This window comes from Priapulus caudatus, unplaced genomic scaffold (assembly GCF_000485595.1).
Source record: "Priapulus caudatus unplaced genomic scaffold, Priapulus_caudatus-5.0.1 Scaffold177, whole genome shotgun sequence".
Lineage (NCBI taxonomy): Eukaryota > Metazoa > Priapulida > Priapulimorpha > Priapulimorphida > Priapulidae > Priapulus > Priapulus caudatus.
This window is the reverse complement of record NW_014577238.1, coordinates 345809-360756: the sequence shown is the minus strand read 5'-3', so window position 1 is coordinate 360756 and position 14948 is coordinate 345809. Positions and strand designations below refer to the sequence as shown.

General features: G+C 38.3%; 2 protein-coding genes across 8 annotated transcripts in view; one reads left to right on the top strand and one right to left on the bottom strand.

Annotated features, from left to right (window-relative positions):
• Positions 1-2330, top strand: part of LOC106806743 (exocyst complex component 2-like) — a 24131-nt gene extending 21801 nt beyond the window's left edge. For all 3 annotated transcript variants that reach the window (XM_014808787.1, XM_014808786.1, XM_014808788.1), the window contains exons 21-24: positions 147-288; positions 899-1077; positions 1503-1618; positions 1906-2330. In XM_014808787.1, the coding sequence (XP_014664273.1) occupies positions 147-288; positions 899-1077; positions 1503-1618; positions 1906-1990 (522 nt within the window). In that variant the 3' untranslated portion in view covers positions 1991-2330. The remainder of the gene's footprint in view (positions 1-146; positions 289-898; positions 1078-1502; positions 1619-1905) is intronic.
• A 311-nt stretch (positions 2331-2641) lies between these two features.
• Positions 2642-14948, bottom strand: part of LOC106806744 (sodium- and chloride-dependent glycine transporter 1-like) — a 29597-nt gene continuing 17290 nt past the window's right edge. For all 5 annotated transcript variants that reach the window (XM_014808790.1, XM_014808793.1, XM_014808791.1 and 2 more), the window contains exons 5-14: positions 14655-14787; positions 11298-11432; positions 10891-10994; positions 10373-10497; positions 9768-9880; positions 8685-8825; positions 7749-7848; positions 7058-7164; positions 6553-6720; positions 2642-5924 (exon numbers count right to left, since the gene is read on the bottom strand). In XM_014808790.1, coding sequence (XP_014664276.1) covers positions 5715-5924; positions 6553-6720; positions 7058-7164; positions 7749-7848; positions 8685-8825; positions 9768-9880; positions 10373-10497; positions 10891-10994; positions 11298-11432; positions 14655-14787 — 1336 coding nt within the window. In that variant the 3' untranslated portion in view covers positions 2642-5714. The remainder of the gene's footprint in view (positions 5925-6552; positions 6721-7057; positions 7165-7748; positions 7849-8684; positions 8826-9767; positions 9881-10372; positions 10498-10890; positions 10995-11297; positions 11433-14654; positions 14788-14948) is intronic.

The window sequence follows — 14948 nt, the reverse complement described above, 5'->3', positions numbered from 1 at the left end:
AGGCTGTTTATAACTGTTGTTGTGTTATGTGCTCTCAGGCTGTTTATAACTGTTGTTGTGCTATGTGCTCTCAGGCTGTTTATAACTGTTGTTGTGCTATGTGCTCTCAGGCTGTTTATAACTGTTGTTGTGCTATGTGCTCTCAGGCTGTGAAGCTCAGGTTTGAGGATCTGAACACGAAGCTGATTTCTGCTTACGTTGAGAGGAGAGCGGACCCCATCGTTGGAGCCATTGAGCAGAACATGTACATCGGTCACTTCAGCTGGACAGAGTCATTCAAACCATCAGGTAACAGTATATCTTGTAGCTGTATATCTGTATGTAATCCATCTATCTATATGCAATGTAAACGTGCTATTGCAATTTACTGTGTAGAGAGTGCAAAGAGCTGACACTCGATAAATCAAAAATAAAATTGAAGTCGAGAAAGATGGTGCTAAAAGGGGAAGAAAGAAATTTACTATAGTTACTTATCAGTGACAGTACAATAGACTGAGATTCAGTGCAGCCAAACGAACTAATTACACTTTATACAACATAAGAGTTAAATGTCTAAAACTATATGTCTAAAACCAGCCAACCTCTCACCACTTCACACTTTTCCCATAACCCAGAGCTACTGAGCGAGCAAGGATGGATCTGTTGTAATTAATAGCCCATTAGCAGCGACACGGAATGCGTAGCTTCCAACAGCATCATCTTTTGTCAGATGACAGTGAAATTTAGTGTAGGAGTGCTCTTGCAGCATTGTTGCAAACGTTTTATTCTCTACTGAATACCTAGCACCAGCCAGCAAATGCTGTACCTAAAATCATATACCAGCTATTTTAAAATGGCTTTGATATATCATGTAAATTTTGCAAAGGTGAGTAGTAAACATTGTGTTCAAATGTTGCAGAGGTAAGCGGATACCTGAAGGAACTACTTTTCAGCATGGTGGCCATACATGCGGAGGTGCATGCGACTAGCCCTGCCTCCCTCTACGTGATCATGTCGCGATCACTGCAGGCAATTGCTGGCGAGCTCGCACGGCTTTTCTCCTGCGTAACTCGGTTCAGCGAAGGAGGGGCGCAGCAGGTAAGTTTGGAAAGATAGGAATGAACAAATGATAGCATTCCCTAGGGGCGGGGTTTTGGGGGTGGATGCGGGCTCAAGCATACTAACCTAAGGCCGCTGTCATACACTATTGCCATTATACATTATCACCGTAACCCTACACTACCCCTGATTGGAACCCTAACCCTAACATTCAAATCCCAATCCTAACTCCATCATGATCTCTGTATATATATATATATATATATATATATTGCACAGATTTTCCTGCACATTTAAATGCATGATTTAGTTATAATGCAATCATTCAATCACCCTTAATGTGTAATGCAACAGAAAAACATGCCTGCTGAATATCAAAACGTTCATACTACAATCACTGAAATATTATTCCTCAATATACAATTTGACCTTTAGTATCATCTAATAGTATTTGGCACTTTCAGGCTTGCCTGGACCTTATAGGCTTGCAGGGAGCAACAATGGCATACCAGTCAGCGACATCTAAAACTTGCTTCACAGAGGCTATGGCCTGCTTGCCTGAAAAATCAGCCAATGACGAGTATGTACAGATATTTAAACTGGTTGTGGCTTTTTTAGCATGATTTTCAACATTACATTTTTAGTGAAACGTAATACACTATATATTATAGGTTTTTACGTTTAACTTTATATAATAATAGAGCTATATTATGCATAGGAATGTAGTAAAAATAGAAATCTCTAGTGTCATTAGAACATTGTCATTTTTAAACATAGTTTGAGTTTCAGTAGTTATTCACTAGTGGTGTATGATTTAGAAATGAAAACTAGAGATATGAACTTAAAAAATCTCTTCACTGCTTTCAGAGTATCTGGCAAGCTGATGGACAAATTCAAGAGGAGCATGAAATTCCAGCTAATATGCTTCCAGGGAGAACTGATTAAGATGTGAGAAAAGTGTTTTGCTTGTTTTCTTCTGCATGTTATTTGTCATCCTACCAATCATGCATGCAGATGTTAGTGGTAAATTAAATACTATAAACTATACCCCAGCGTAATATACGCAGCCCATTGTTGTTTTCAAACACGTTTACATATTTATTTTTCTCGTACACCAAATGGCAGAGGTAATTACACGCTATTTGGACAGCACAACACACTTATAATAATTTATAGATAGTGGGATATATATATGCATACCATTTTCAGCTGATTTTGATAATTGTAAAGAATGAGTTAGCTCCCATTGTAAATTAAGTATATGCCAATAAAAATGTAATTAAATAAATTCATATACTCGATCAGAGTTATGTTTATTTGAAATATTTTGACCATGATATGACAGGACAGTTATTTTGTTTTATTCGCTGGAATTATTCTTGTGCCAAGCCTCGTTCCATAATGTGTCTACTCGCCTACTAATATTTTCCAAGCATTTGACTGAAATGACCAACCCAACGACCAACCCAAAGCTTTTATGACCACGATATGACTCTGTCTGGGAGCACGTGGCGACCGGTGGTGGTGCCACCGCCACAAATATATCATGTATGTAAACAGTAATGTATGAAATCGTGCAATAAACAACTACTGTACACCTGCATTTTGAAAATCTCATGTTGGAAATGCCAACCATTTAATCATTAATGAGTGGGAGAGCGAATACAGCCTTCGCATTGGTTAAGTTAGTTGCAAAACAGTAACTAATAACAATAATCATGATGCATTCATTGACATTGACACCTAATTCAACACCACAATTTTTCAATCCATACATAAACACAGGACAATAGATTTTACATCATGAAACTCGACAGTTCGAGCGCCCAATATCCAGGATTTCCTTTTTTTGATTTTTAGACAATTATTATTATAAATTCATCATAATTTCCATGCACGAAGATATTATTCCTTAACAACGATTGATATGTAACGTCAGCGACCATCAAGATAGGCTATTAACAATTCTATATAGTGATTTTTAATGCCACCTACCAGTAATTGGTACTGATAACTATAGCAGATAGCTCATGACAGTGGTGTGACATATGTTTTAACACCCAAGATGCGTTTTGGGTTTGACCCGAAATTCGGCCATACGCCTAGCTAGCTCACTATACCTTGTGGCAGCCACTGTTCGACTGACAGACTATAAACGAAGATGTTGACAACCTTTAGAAGCAAAATAGTTAGAATACCTGGGTGAATGAATCTACTTTGTAACATGTAGAACAAATGTACTTTGTAATCATGGTGCAAATAAGCACTATAACATAGCATGCACACACACAAACACAACCTACACAGGCAAAACTGACGAAGTGATGAAACTAATATATTATTACGTGATGTATATAAAAAAAACATTTCCACATATTTACCACAAACTCATATTAACTAATATATTAACAACTATATTAACTAACACCATACACCGTAATTGTATACAACCATAATAGCACTGGATAGCCAGTATTTTACCGTTACCAACCTACAAAATGAATAGAGACCTTTATAAATATCTCTATTCCTCTACTCCTGTAACTACCATATCAACTGTACACCTTTCAATAGATTAATTTCTACGCTTTTGTGTACCTACAAGTACAGCAAGCCTAACTGTTGTGCGTAAGGTTACAAGAGTATCCACTATCTATAACTAGATAAATAGCTGACATGACCTGTGGCAATACTTTGTTACAATTTTAATGTGAATAGTTAAATACACGCTATATTGTTTGCACAACATTGCGTTTTCTGATCAGGATACATATTTACTGTAATAGCACACACTGTACGACTTTCAACGTACAGCATATGCTGCTTGCATTTTGATTAAAAAATAGTTAATAACCAATAGATTTTAATTATTGTGCAGTTGCACAGCTGTGTTATAACGTCACCATAGACTAGCTTAGTATAGCACCTACTAGCTATACGCATGTAATATACGTAACTGGCGTAATGTATAACGTAACGTTGGACAGCCATCAGGTTCCAGCCATGTAAACGTATGGACCTAGAATGTATGTATATAGAAGATTAAATACACATTAGTTCATAACATCGCATACATAGTTAAATATGTACCACATATTGGATGAGTATATCACGTACTAGCTGGAAATATACTACATAGTAGCGTACTACTATGTACATACTACGTAAAAGTTATCTATACCATCTCTAGTTGCTATAGGTCTCTTTGCGTTTAGCGCAATGAATGCTAAACTTACTAGAGCTAACATTATTTTTAATAGCTATGAACACCCAGGAGTGATAAATTGAGCAACTAGTAGTGATATATATATATGGTACCATGTAACCGCTATCTTCCACTGCAGCAAAACCACAATAACCTGATATGAATATGTTATTTCAATATATTAGAGGTTAATTGCAACGTATGAGTATTCAAGCAGTAGTTGGAGGTGTGAATACACCCAGTAAGAATTTTACCGTGTAGTTTGTCACACTTAGCTATCATATATTCCGAGTTGATGTTTGCCAACAATCATTGAGATTCTTGTCATTTAATTTATATCGCGTTATAACGAGGCTACACTGTACGTGATCTGCGCCCTTGCATTGCATCTACATTTGGTCCCATGGCCCGTTTCATCTACCACATACAATCTAACCACAGTGTGTATCTCATCACATTGAGATATTGCTTCTGATTTTCGGGATTAGTTATCTCTATCTTACAAGTGCCATAAATATATTTAATATACAAAATACCATAATCCATATATCCGAGCCATATTTTTCAAAAGGTTGTAGCATAAACAGAGTCATCGATGGCTCATTTCCCCCTGGTAATATCCGAGTAAGAATATATATCTAATATTACGTACTTGATATATTCCTCCTACTGTACAGTAATTCCTCTCCAACTGCAAGGGTTGCATTCCTAGAATGTGCCGATGTTGGATTATCCGAAGTTAGTGAATCTTTACACAAATAGCAAACTGATGATACTGGAAATTCATGCTCGAGTTGGAGAGGGTTTACTGTAGTGTGTCTACTATTCTTGGCACGACCACAATGTAAAATCTCATGTCTTTTATTCCAGCACAACTAATATATAAATTTGATACAGCACGTCAACTCCACCGGAAGAAGGTACATAATTAAAAACAGAAAAAAATATAACAAAAACTGAATTTTGAGGTAGCTATACAGAATCGTTAATCCCCATATGAACAGGACCTGACCTATCTCCATGCTGACAACCGTACTACCTAGAACTTGGGAGACAACCATGATAACCCCCAAACACAGCTACCGTGAACAGCCCTGAAAACGTTCTAATGAGATTCGAATAATAGACACGACGAGGTGAATTAACAATCATCTCTACAATGATCATTAGCTCGTACTTAAACACAATACCGGTACTCATCATCACACTATTAGAGAGAACTTGTGTACAGTTCCTATAAAACTGGATCCAATACCATCCTAGGAAAAAGGGTGAGATTACTATATGCTCATGATGCCATGCATGTTATCAGGAGTGAATAATAGAGATATCTCTAGTATTCACACCTGATGTTATGGCACCGCATTGTGGACACTCGTTGATCCTAGACTATTGCAAACCGTATTCCTCGCTGCCGCACGCAAATTGCTGAAACTGTGATGCGATCGCTTGCAGGTACGCAACTTGTGCTTCACATGTTGGTCTCGTACATCGGCGGCAGCGACGTTGCCGTGTAGTTCGCTACGGGGTTGTCGTACATGCTCTGCTGTTTCACGCCGCTCGTGACAACGCCACCCACGAGGTGACCGTTCTGCGTCGTTTCGTGCATGATCTGGTACTCCGTACGGAATGGTTCCACGGCTGGCATCCACTCAGTCGGCCGCACTCCCCGTAACAACCGCTGCGGTAGAAATTAATCACAAGCATTAACGGCAATGTTAAATTACTGTATAGCATTCATTTAGCAAGACTGCGTCACCGAGACTCAAAACTGCTCGTTTAACGTGGAGAATTATGCATAAGTGTGTGTGTGTTCACAATCAACCAAGAGCAAATGATTATTATAATTTAATAAACTAGTAAAATAATAAAATAATAAAATAGCATGACTATAGTACTCGCATCATTTTTCATTGCTACACTATTTATCACAACTAATTTAACAATTACTAGGAAAAACTATGTACAAAGGGTTACCATCATCTTGTGGTCAAATAATGAGATGACTATATATAAATATAAAAATATAAAGCATAATTAAGTAATAAAAATAACTTGATAATAACACTCCATTACTTATATAATATTATATAATATTAAGTTTTAAATTAATATTATCTACCGTATTTACTCGTGTATAAGTCACACCCCATAATTTGCCTTGACAAGTTTGTACAAACATTGGTATGGATATCCTAGCCTCGTGTATAAGTCGCACCCCTGATTTTTTTATTGAAGTTGTGTACAAAAAAGTGCGACTTATACACGAGTAAATAACGAGAAGACTATTGCAGGATTGGGAGTTTTACCTGGAAGAACGTTCCAGGTCGTGAGAGCAGATAGTAGACGGCGTACAGGGGTATAGGAATGATGGATAGCATTCCCACCATCCAGCCAACGATGATAGACCATCGCGGGTATTTGTAACCAGCGTACTCTACGTTCGTCTGGTACAAGCCAGTTATGATGAGTATGAACTGGAAAGAAATGGGGAAAATCAATTCATCAGCGATGAAAGCATACACCTGATATCAAACTTGATGCGACAGAGAATCCAACTGAGTATTTACAGGAAAATGGAATCGATCTGAAATGGAAATTAATAGGTCTCTTAAAATGAAATTATGATTATTTTAATATGCTTTGGCAGTAACATTATACAGTTTTGATAACCTTTATAACCTTTATTTATTTAACCCCCCCTCCCAAATATCATTTATCGTTCATGGAAGCAATTGGGTGTATATGATATACTTCGTGGTTCTTATGCATGCAATAAATGCCTTCGATGAAAGCAACACCTTTATTACATACCACTAAAATTGCTGGAACAAACACAGCCCATAGAACCCACCAAAGCCACTTGCATGGAACCTCAAAGTTCAGCATCATTTTTATGTCTTTTAGTAACCTGAATGGTCCTGAAGTGAAGTAGAAAATCTATATTAATATCTAACCAAATCTATCTCTTCATTTAGAAATTAACAATCGCCAGTGTATTGTGTTATCGCCTATCAGCTTCATGTGTATTGTGTACATGTATTGTGTGACGTCATTAAACTTGCGTCTTCGTCATCCGGCTTGTGGTCCGTTGCGGTGTGTTGTTCACTCAATATTGGCGAATATTAATTCTTGGCACTAACACATACACATTACTCATATGTATAACATACAACATTAGTTGTATATTATTATTATACATAGACAGTCAGTGATACGTAGATGTAATTATGTCAGTTCAGTGTGACTGAACTCATCTAGAACCTACCATTCTAGCAATTTCCATCTCTCGTAACCCTAAATATACTGCACCTTTATTTAGCACTACGGAACGGAAAACTAGTTATAATCACAGCAACATACATATAGTTATGCCATTTTAAAGTATACGCACTTTATTAAAGGATCCACATGGATGCCAGTAGAATTTTACGACCCTAATCTAACTGCATTGGTTGAGGTAAGTTCAAATGATATCACATTTAGACATTGTAAATGTACGTACCAAATATCCATCCAATGACGATCACTTCACATAGTGAGATCACCATCACGGAGTAGCCAGCTGCATACCAGTCCAGCAATATAAACACATAGGCACCTCCCTAGAGATACACGATCCTTTACTAGCTGTTATCATCAAATAATGCAACACGTATATATAGTAATCAGTTTCTTTAAGTAGAATGAAACAGATATGTAAAGTAGCCCAAAGAAGTGTATATAGGGAGTGTGTCAACACTGCTAGGCACCAGTTGTTGTAGTAATTGTACAGTAATTGACATTAGATGATCCAATTTCACTGCTGGTTACTCAAGAGCTCAATTGAAAATCATCTGCATTTATCAGCAACTGTTTACACTTTGAATCGCGACTGCCAAAAGGGGGTGTAACATGTGTAACAGAATTAAGTTGCTGCGCTGAGCATTTTCACACGCATTCTGGACAGCACATATGCTGAGCTTGTCACTCCCGTTAAAACCATAGAAATATATAGAGACACTAGATAGATATATAGAGTCTAACTAATATATTATTTTTATGGTTACAACATACAGGACACACATATTATCACTAAACTTCTTACTATTATTGTTATGTGACACAGTGTGTAAACTCATATATGGACTTTTAAGTTAGGCTGTTGATAAACAACATTAAGAAGTCTGGCTAATGTCTAGTAAAAATTGACAAACCGAAACAAATTTGGTGGTAAGATTAAGTACAATTCTAAACAACACATGGTGTCAGTTATTCTAGCATTCGCTAAAAGAGCAGATAAGATATTATTCAATAACCAATGTTTACTGCACCTATAACAACTTTGACTGAATTAGGGCCCACTGACATATATGCACACACCAGAAACAGCTAACTGCACATTTTTGTCGCTTTAATCAACAACAAGTGCATTATAGTAACTGCACTGCAAGATGCTTACCCTGGTCATCATTGGCAGCCCAAGGATGAACATAACGATAGAGCAGGCGGCAGTGATGTAGAGCTTCGAGTTTTTATACTTCCTCGTAACGTGTGAAAGTTCATCCCAGATAGCCGTTACCACCGTCTCCAACATCACGAACTGAAACACGGAATTGACGCGGTAGCTGACAATCAAGATGCATTCTGCCATGGAAAGACCACACTGTATGTAACTCACACGTTACCATATACAGGTGTAGAAATTAACTTTTGAACAAGGAAGTCCATCGGACTCCCTGCCCTCAAAAAGAGGGAGTCTGCAGCAAAATGAGGGAGTCCGAAGTCTGAAGTTCAAAACTAAAACATAACAATAACACGTGCTTATTTTTAAGATTCATGCGATGCACGTCTGCCAAATTTTCTTTGGAAATTTGCTGAAAAAATACGGTAATTCCGTGAGGCCATGCTCTGAAACGAACTATATAGTTAGTATAGCAGTATTTTCAGGGAGTCACACGGACTCCTGCATATGTCAAATCGGGGAGTCCGACAGTAAATCAGGGAATATTTGACTCCGGACTCTCATTAATTACGCACCCTGCATATACTAGTGGGCACAATGATTATCAGAGCTAAGCGCGTGAGCTGGGAAGGTCGACTGCCAGAACAGACTGTAATAGCTGTGAAATATATAACAGTGAATTTTCGTTCAGAGTATAGTGATTTTATTAATATTCACGTAAGTGGGTTGAAAGTTCAGTGCCTCAAGAATTACATAAATTGCATTGAATCTCATATTAAGGTAGCGTCACTATAGCTGAGAGGGTCTATGTCCCCCAGGGTACTATCGGAGGGTACCCTGGGTACGGTTCGATATATCGGAACGTACCCTGGTACTATCTAATATGCCGGACCGCACCTCGCCTACTCCACTAACAAGTCTAGGGAGTCGCCTATGCCTACTCCCTAACCCTAATCCTAACCATATCAGATGGTTACCAGGGTACGTTCCGATATATCGAACCGTACCCAGGGTACCCTCCGATAGTACCCTGGGGGACATCAACTCTATGTATACATACATATATATATATATTCATACCTGACTATCCATTCCCAGTGTAAGCAGCATGAAAAAGAAGAGGATGGCCCAAAGGGGCGAAACCGGCATCTGCGATATGGCTTCAGGGTAAACTACAAACGCCAGACCTGGACCTAAAAATAATGCAAAGTTTTTGTAGAACATCCAATAAATCCTGAGGGCATCTTGATAAATCAGTATGAAGCCTTGATTTAATGCATTTTCTTTTCCCTTGTTGTCTTTTCATGAAGCATAGGGCCAAGACAAATGTTTTTTGTTTGTTTCTGTAACAGGCTTCATCTGTAAATGCTACTCACATATACATGAGGTTGTTAATCTTACCTCAAATACATTAATCCTTTATTTAATGGAGCCACTGCCGTGATCACAGCACTGAGGAAAATTGCTGAGTTAATAAATGTACCCTTTATCTACTTCGACATAATTTCAACCAATCAGAGCCCAGCCTCTTACAGAAGGTGGAGCGGCTAAAGTTGTTCCTGCATAAAAACGACCAGGAACCAGTCTAACATTTTCGTGGCAGAACATGTCAGGTTGTTAATGACTGTGGACACGCCACCTATGATGCATTAAACCCTGTATACACATGAGAATTGAGTTCTAACCTGACGTGACAACATCCTTGACGGGGACACCGGCCTCGGTAGCCATGAAACCGATAACCGAGAAAACAGCAAATCCAGCGAATATGCTCGTTCCACTGTTGATGATCGGTACAAGTAACGCATCCCTGTAACCATGACAACACGTTAACAAATATGCTCATTCCACTGTTGATGACTGGTACAAGTAACGCATCCCTGTAACCACGACAACGCGTTAACAAATATGCTCGTTCCACTGTTGATGACCGATAAAAGTAGCGCATCCCTGTAACCATGACAACACCTTAACAAATATAACATAGCTCTAGTTTCAACTGTTGCTAAGGGGAAAGACTCTCAGTAGTTTCTCTAGCTCCGCATTGCGAAAAGGCAAAAAAATAACAACAATATAGTGAACCTAAACTGTTTTCATTTGAGAATAAGGATGAAAATTTTATACCACTTGATAAATAGGTCGGTTTAACAGTTCCTACTCAATATATTTTACAACGGCACAAATAAATTAATAAGAGATGCACCTTAAGCAGTTGTTGCGAAATCGATTGTAGGAAGCCATCGTTATGAGACCACCCCATCCCGGTCCTAATGAGTAGAAGATCTGAATGCATGCTTCTCCCCACACCTACAGACAGAACCAAGCACAATGTCATACTAAATCCTTACAGACAGAGAGAATAATATGGATCTCCTTTAATCAACATAATTATCACCGGTATACATGCTATTATATTTATGCTATTTATATTCAATAGGCTATTATATCGTAAAATCGAAATCACATTATCTTACCTATAAAAACAGAGAACGGAAGATGGAAGAAATACGGAAACAAAAATCGCTCGTCATGTACATGAACTACTAAAAATGAAAATGTATATGTTCGTCTAGGCTAACTATACCTCCCTCCAATCAAGCAAACACTGACCTTAAATGTCTTTAGTTGGTTCCAATCAGGCTTCAGGTAAAAATAGATGCCTAGTTTCGCACCGGGTAATGTCGCTCCTCTTACTAGCAGCACGAAGAGAATCACGTAGGGAAACGTTGCAGTGAAGTAGACGACCTATCATAGGCAAGCACAGGGTATCTCCCATCAGCCACATCTAGTAATTATGCTCATCACTGCACATAACATTTACACAACGGCTAGCGGCATATATACAACTTAGCAAAGTGACATAACATGATACACCGAGCGGCAGTGTCTACACAACCTTGTCTTAACTACCATCAAGGAAGGAACGAAGAATAACGAAGGCCATTGGGTGTTGAGCAAACCTACTAGAAACACGAGGTACGTGAATATGAAACCGGGGAAAAAATCAAGTGGACAAAGCAGGTCGACAGTGTTGAAGGTTATCAATGCACGGGGGGAAGGGGATCTACACCATCATCATCATCATCATCATCCTAAGGCCACCAGTTCTATCAACCCTGCAACACACTAGTGTTGCAAGGAGCTCATCATCACGATGCCTCGGAGATTCACCTGTAATTCAAGCTGGCCAACCTGCAGTCTAAGCTCCCGTTTACTGAATGGCAAACCTGTGCTGCCCCTCGGTGCAACCCAAGCTGCATGTATAGAAGAAAAATGCTCATGTAGTTCGTTACACTTTGAATGCGAGACTTGTACAAACACGCGTAAATCCTCACCACACCACACCACACCACACCGCACCAATATGAACAACTTCTAACAGAATATGTTTTTAAAATGCATTACAATACATATACATAATACATATATTCCCCCCATAACGTCATTAATTTGTGAAATTTATAGAATAAAAATCTCTCTCTCGGAATCTGGTTATCTTCCCTCATTCAGCTTAATCAATAAATCACCAAGGGTATACTCAAAGCATTGCTTCTCAGATTGAAACCCATGTAGCGACTAGATCTGTGCTTTAGTGGAAGGGAGGGAGAATGATGTTATAAAGCAATAAGGCTATAATCAGTATGCCTAAAGCTAAAACATTCTAAAGCTAGTGCCTTCATATATGTTAACAGTGAAGGACAGAAATGAGTAGGCAAAAGGGGTACCCTACCTTACTAATATATATTAAATTCATAAATCTTTGTTATAAAAACTCCCTGATATGCCGCACGAGATTTCATTCATAATTCGGCCAACTCTCTAGATGGCAAAAGGGGTGAATTAAAATAACTGTGCATTTTAGAAACTAGACAATCTAGGCAAAGATAATTTTAAGTGCTTATTTAGTAGCAACAACTTACTGTTATTTAGTGGTGGAGATTTAGCTTTACATGAACTTGTGAATGTAACCTTAATTTTTCTTCATTATTGGTTAAAATCGATAACTAAACATGAGAGATGCAGAGAGTGTGCTTATCCGATGTTCAAATTTACACTGGTGCTGCCACCACAAATTACACACGATTACAATCCTAACTATGCTGCTATAGTCAGAAAACACTGCTATATGACCCTTATGTCACTGAGACGATTGAATCCAAGTTATCAAGATTCATGCCTCTATTGCCCTGATGCAAGATGACGATATCTAATTAAGGCCTACTAACACACGGTTTAAATGCTAACCTGAATTTGACCAGCGTTTTGTGTTGGCATTAGTTGTGCTTTCATGTTTATGTTCCTACATTTCACGCCGGGTGCATATAATCAAGAGCTAATAATACTGTATCTTGATACAATTATTTGAATAATTTTGATGATAACAGATTCAATATTTTAGAAGTCACAAGTTCAGTAATATATAAAGGGCAGTTACACATAAACATGAACATATTATATATACAGGGGTTGAAATTAACTTTTGAACATGCAGGAGTCCAACCCTACCCTCAAAAAGAGGGAGTCCGCAGCAAAATGAGGGAGTCCGCAGTCTGAGGTTCAAAATTAAAGATATTAACAATAACGCATGTGCTTATTTTTAAGATTCATGCAGTTGCACGTCTGCCAAATTTTCTTGGGACATTAGCTGAAAAATACGGTAATTCCGCGAAGCCGTGCTCCGGAACGAACTAGTCAGTATCGCAGAATTTTCAGGAAGTCCCACGGACTCCTGCATATGTCAAATCAGGGAGTCCGACAGTAAATCAGAAAGTATTTGACTCCGGACTCCCATTAATTTCGCACCCTGTATATATACATATATATAACATAATTATTATTATAAGCATCTTATCTGAAGTATGAAAAAATATCAATTTAAGGGAAATCTAAATGATCAGTGCAAAAGGCATCAAAGGCAATCGCACCTCACATAATAATGCATTAAAAAAATTATTTAATTATTTTTCATTGACATAAAATACTGAGTTTATTTGGCATAAATAAAGGTGAAAAAATTGGTGAAAAATAGTGTAGTGTTATTCTTATGAGCATGCATCTAATGTTCCTATTAATGGCAGTTGGTCTGAGAAAAAGCTGCAACCCAATACTGTTACATGCTAGGTATTCCTCTATTTGTCACCTTACAGTAAACTAAGTTTACCTAAGTTACCCAGTTTATCCTAGCTATATACCCTTCCACTCTAGTTGCATATTTTACTGATCACCGTGCTTGCCTTCCCGCTAACTGATCTCAAACCCACCTTTTAGTTCAGACCCTGTTCATAGTCTCTTACTCAGCTGGGCTATAACTCATCATATTAAAACCTTTTATCTTCCCAAACATAGATCTGTGTCATTCATTAAAAATGCATTACTTTCAGTTTTAGCAAAGGTGCAAAGCTGGCATAAACATGATTAAAGATAATTCAATCAATACTGATGGCTCTGCTCGGAAATCCCCCTATTTGAGTGATTTACTGAATTTCACTTGTTTTTTAAATATAGGCAGAGAACCACAGCACACACACGACTGTCTTATAGCCCTGCATGATTAATGCACTCTAATTAATCCTAGTGTCATAGTCTATACATTATTTGTACATTTAACAAAATGTCATTAAACCCCAACTCAGCTTTTAAAATGAATCAGATTCAATGCACACAATGATCGCATTATTAGGTAAATAAAGATATGAACTGATTGTAGAATCATCACTGTAGTATTTACTTAGAAAGTTTAGCCTACCTATTTCTACATGTTTGCAAATTAATAATCCTGCTAGAAGTGAATTTTTACGCCACAATTTTTACCAAAATAATGTCAAAAAGATATACATTAATGTGCATACACCCGTGCTTCGCCTAGGTAGTACTAAAATTTAGTAATATCCACTTCTATTCCTACTAGGTCCAACCCCCAGCCACCGTGCAACGTGTCGAAGTACCGCAGCCCGCAACCGCACGTACCTTGCCGGAGGACTTGACACCCTTGCAGACGCAGGCAAAAACAAGAAGCCATGCAACGATGAGCGCTATGACTAGCTGCCAGCGCATTCCATTCGGCTCCGTTATGCCGTCGGAAAGCTCCAGTACTCTCCGCCTGCGAACATCGATCACACATCTAATCAGGCACACATCAACACATCAAATCTAATAAATACAAGCAGGCAGCAGCAGCAACAACAGTAGTAGTAGCAGCAGCAGTAGCAGCAGCAGCAGCAGCAGCAGCAGCAGCAGGAGCAGCAGGAGCAGCAGGAGCAG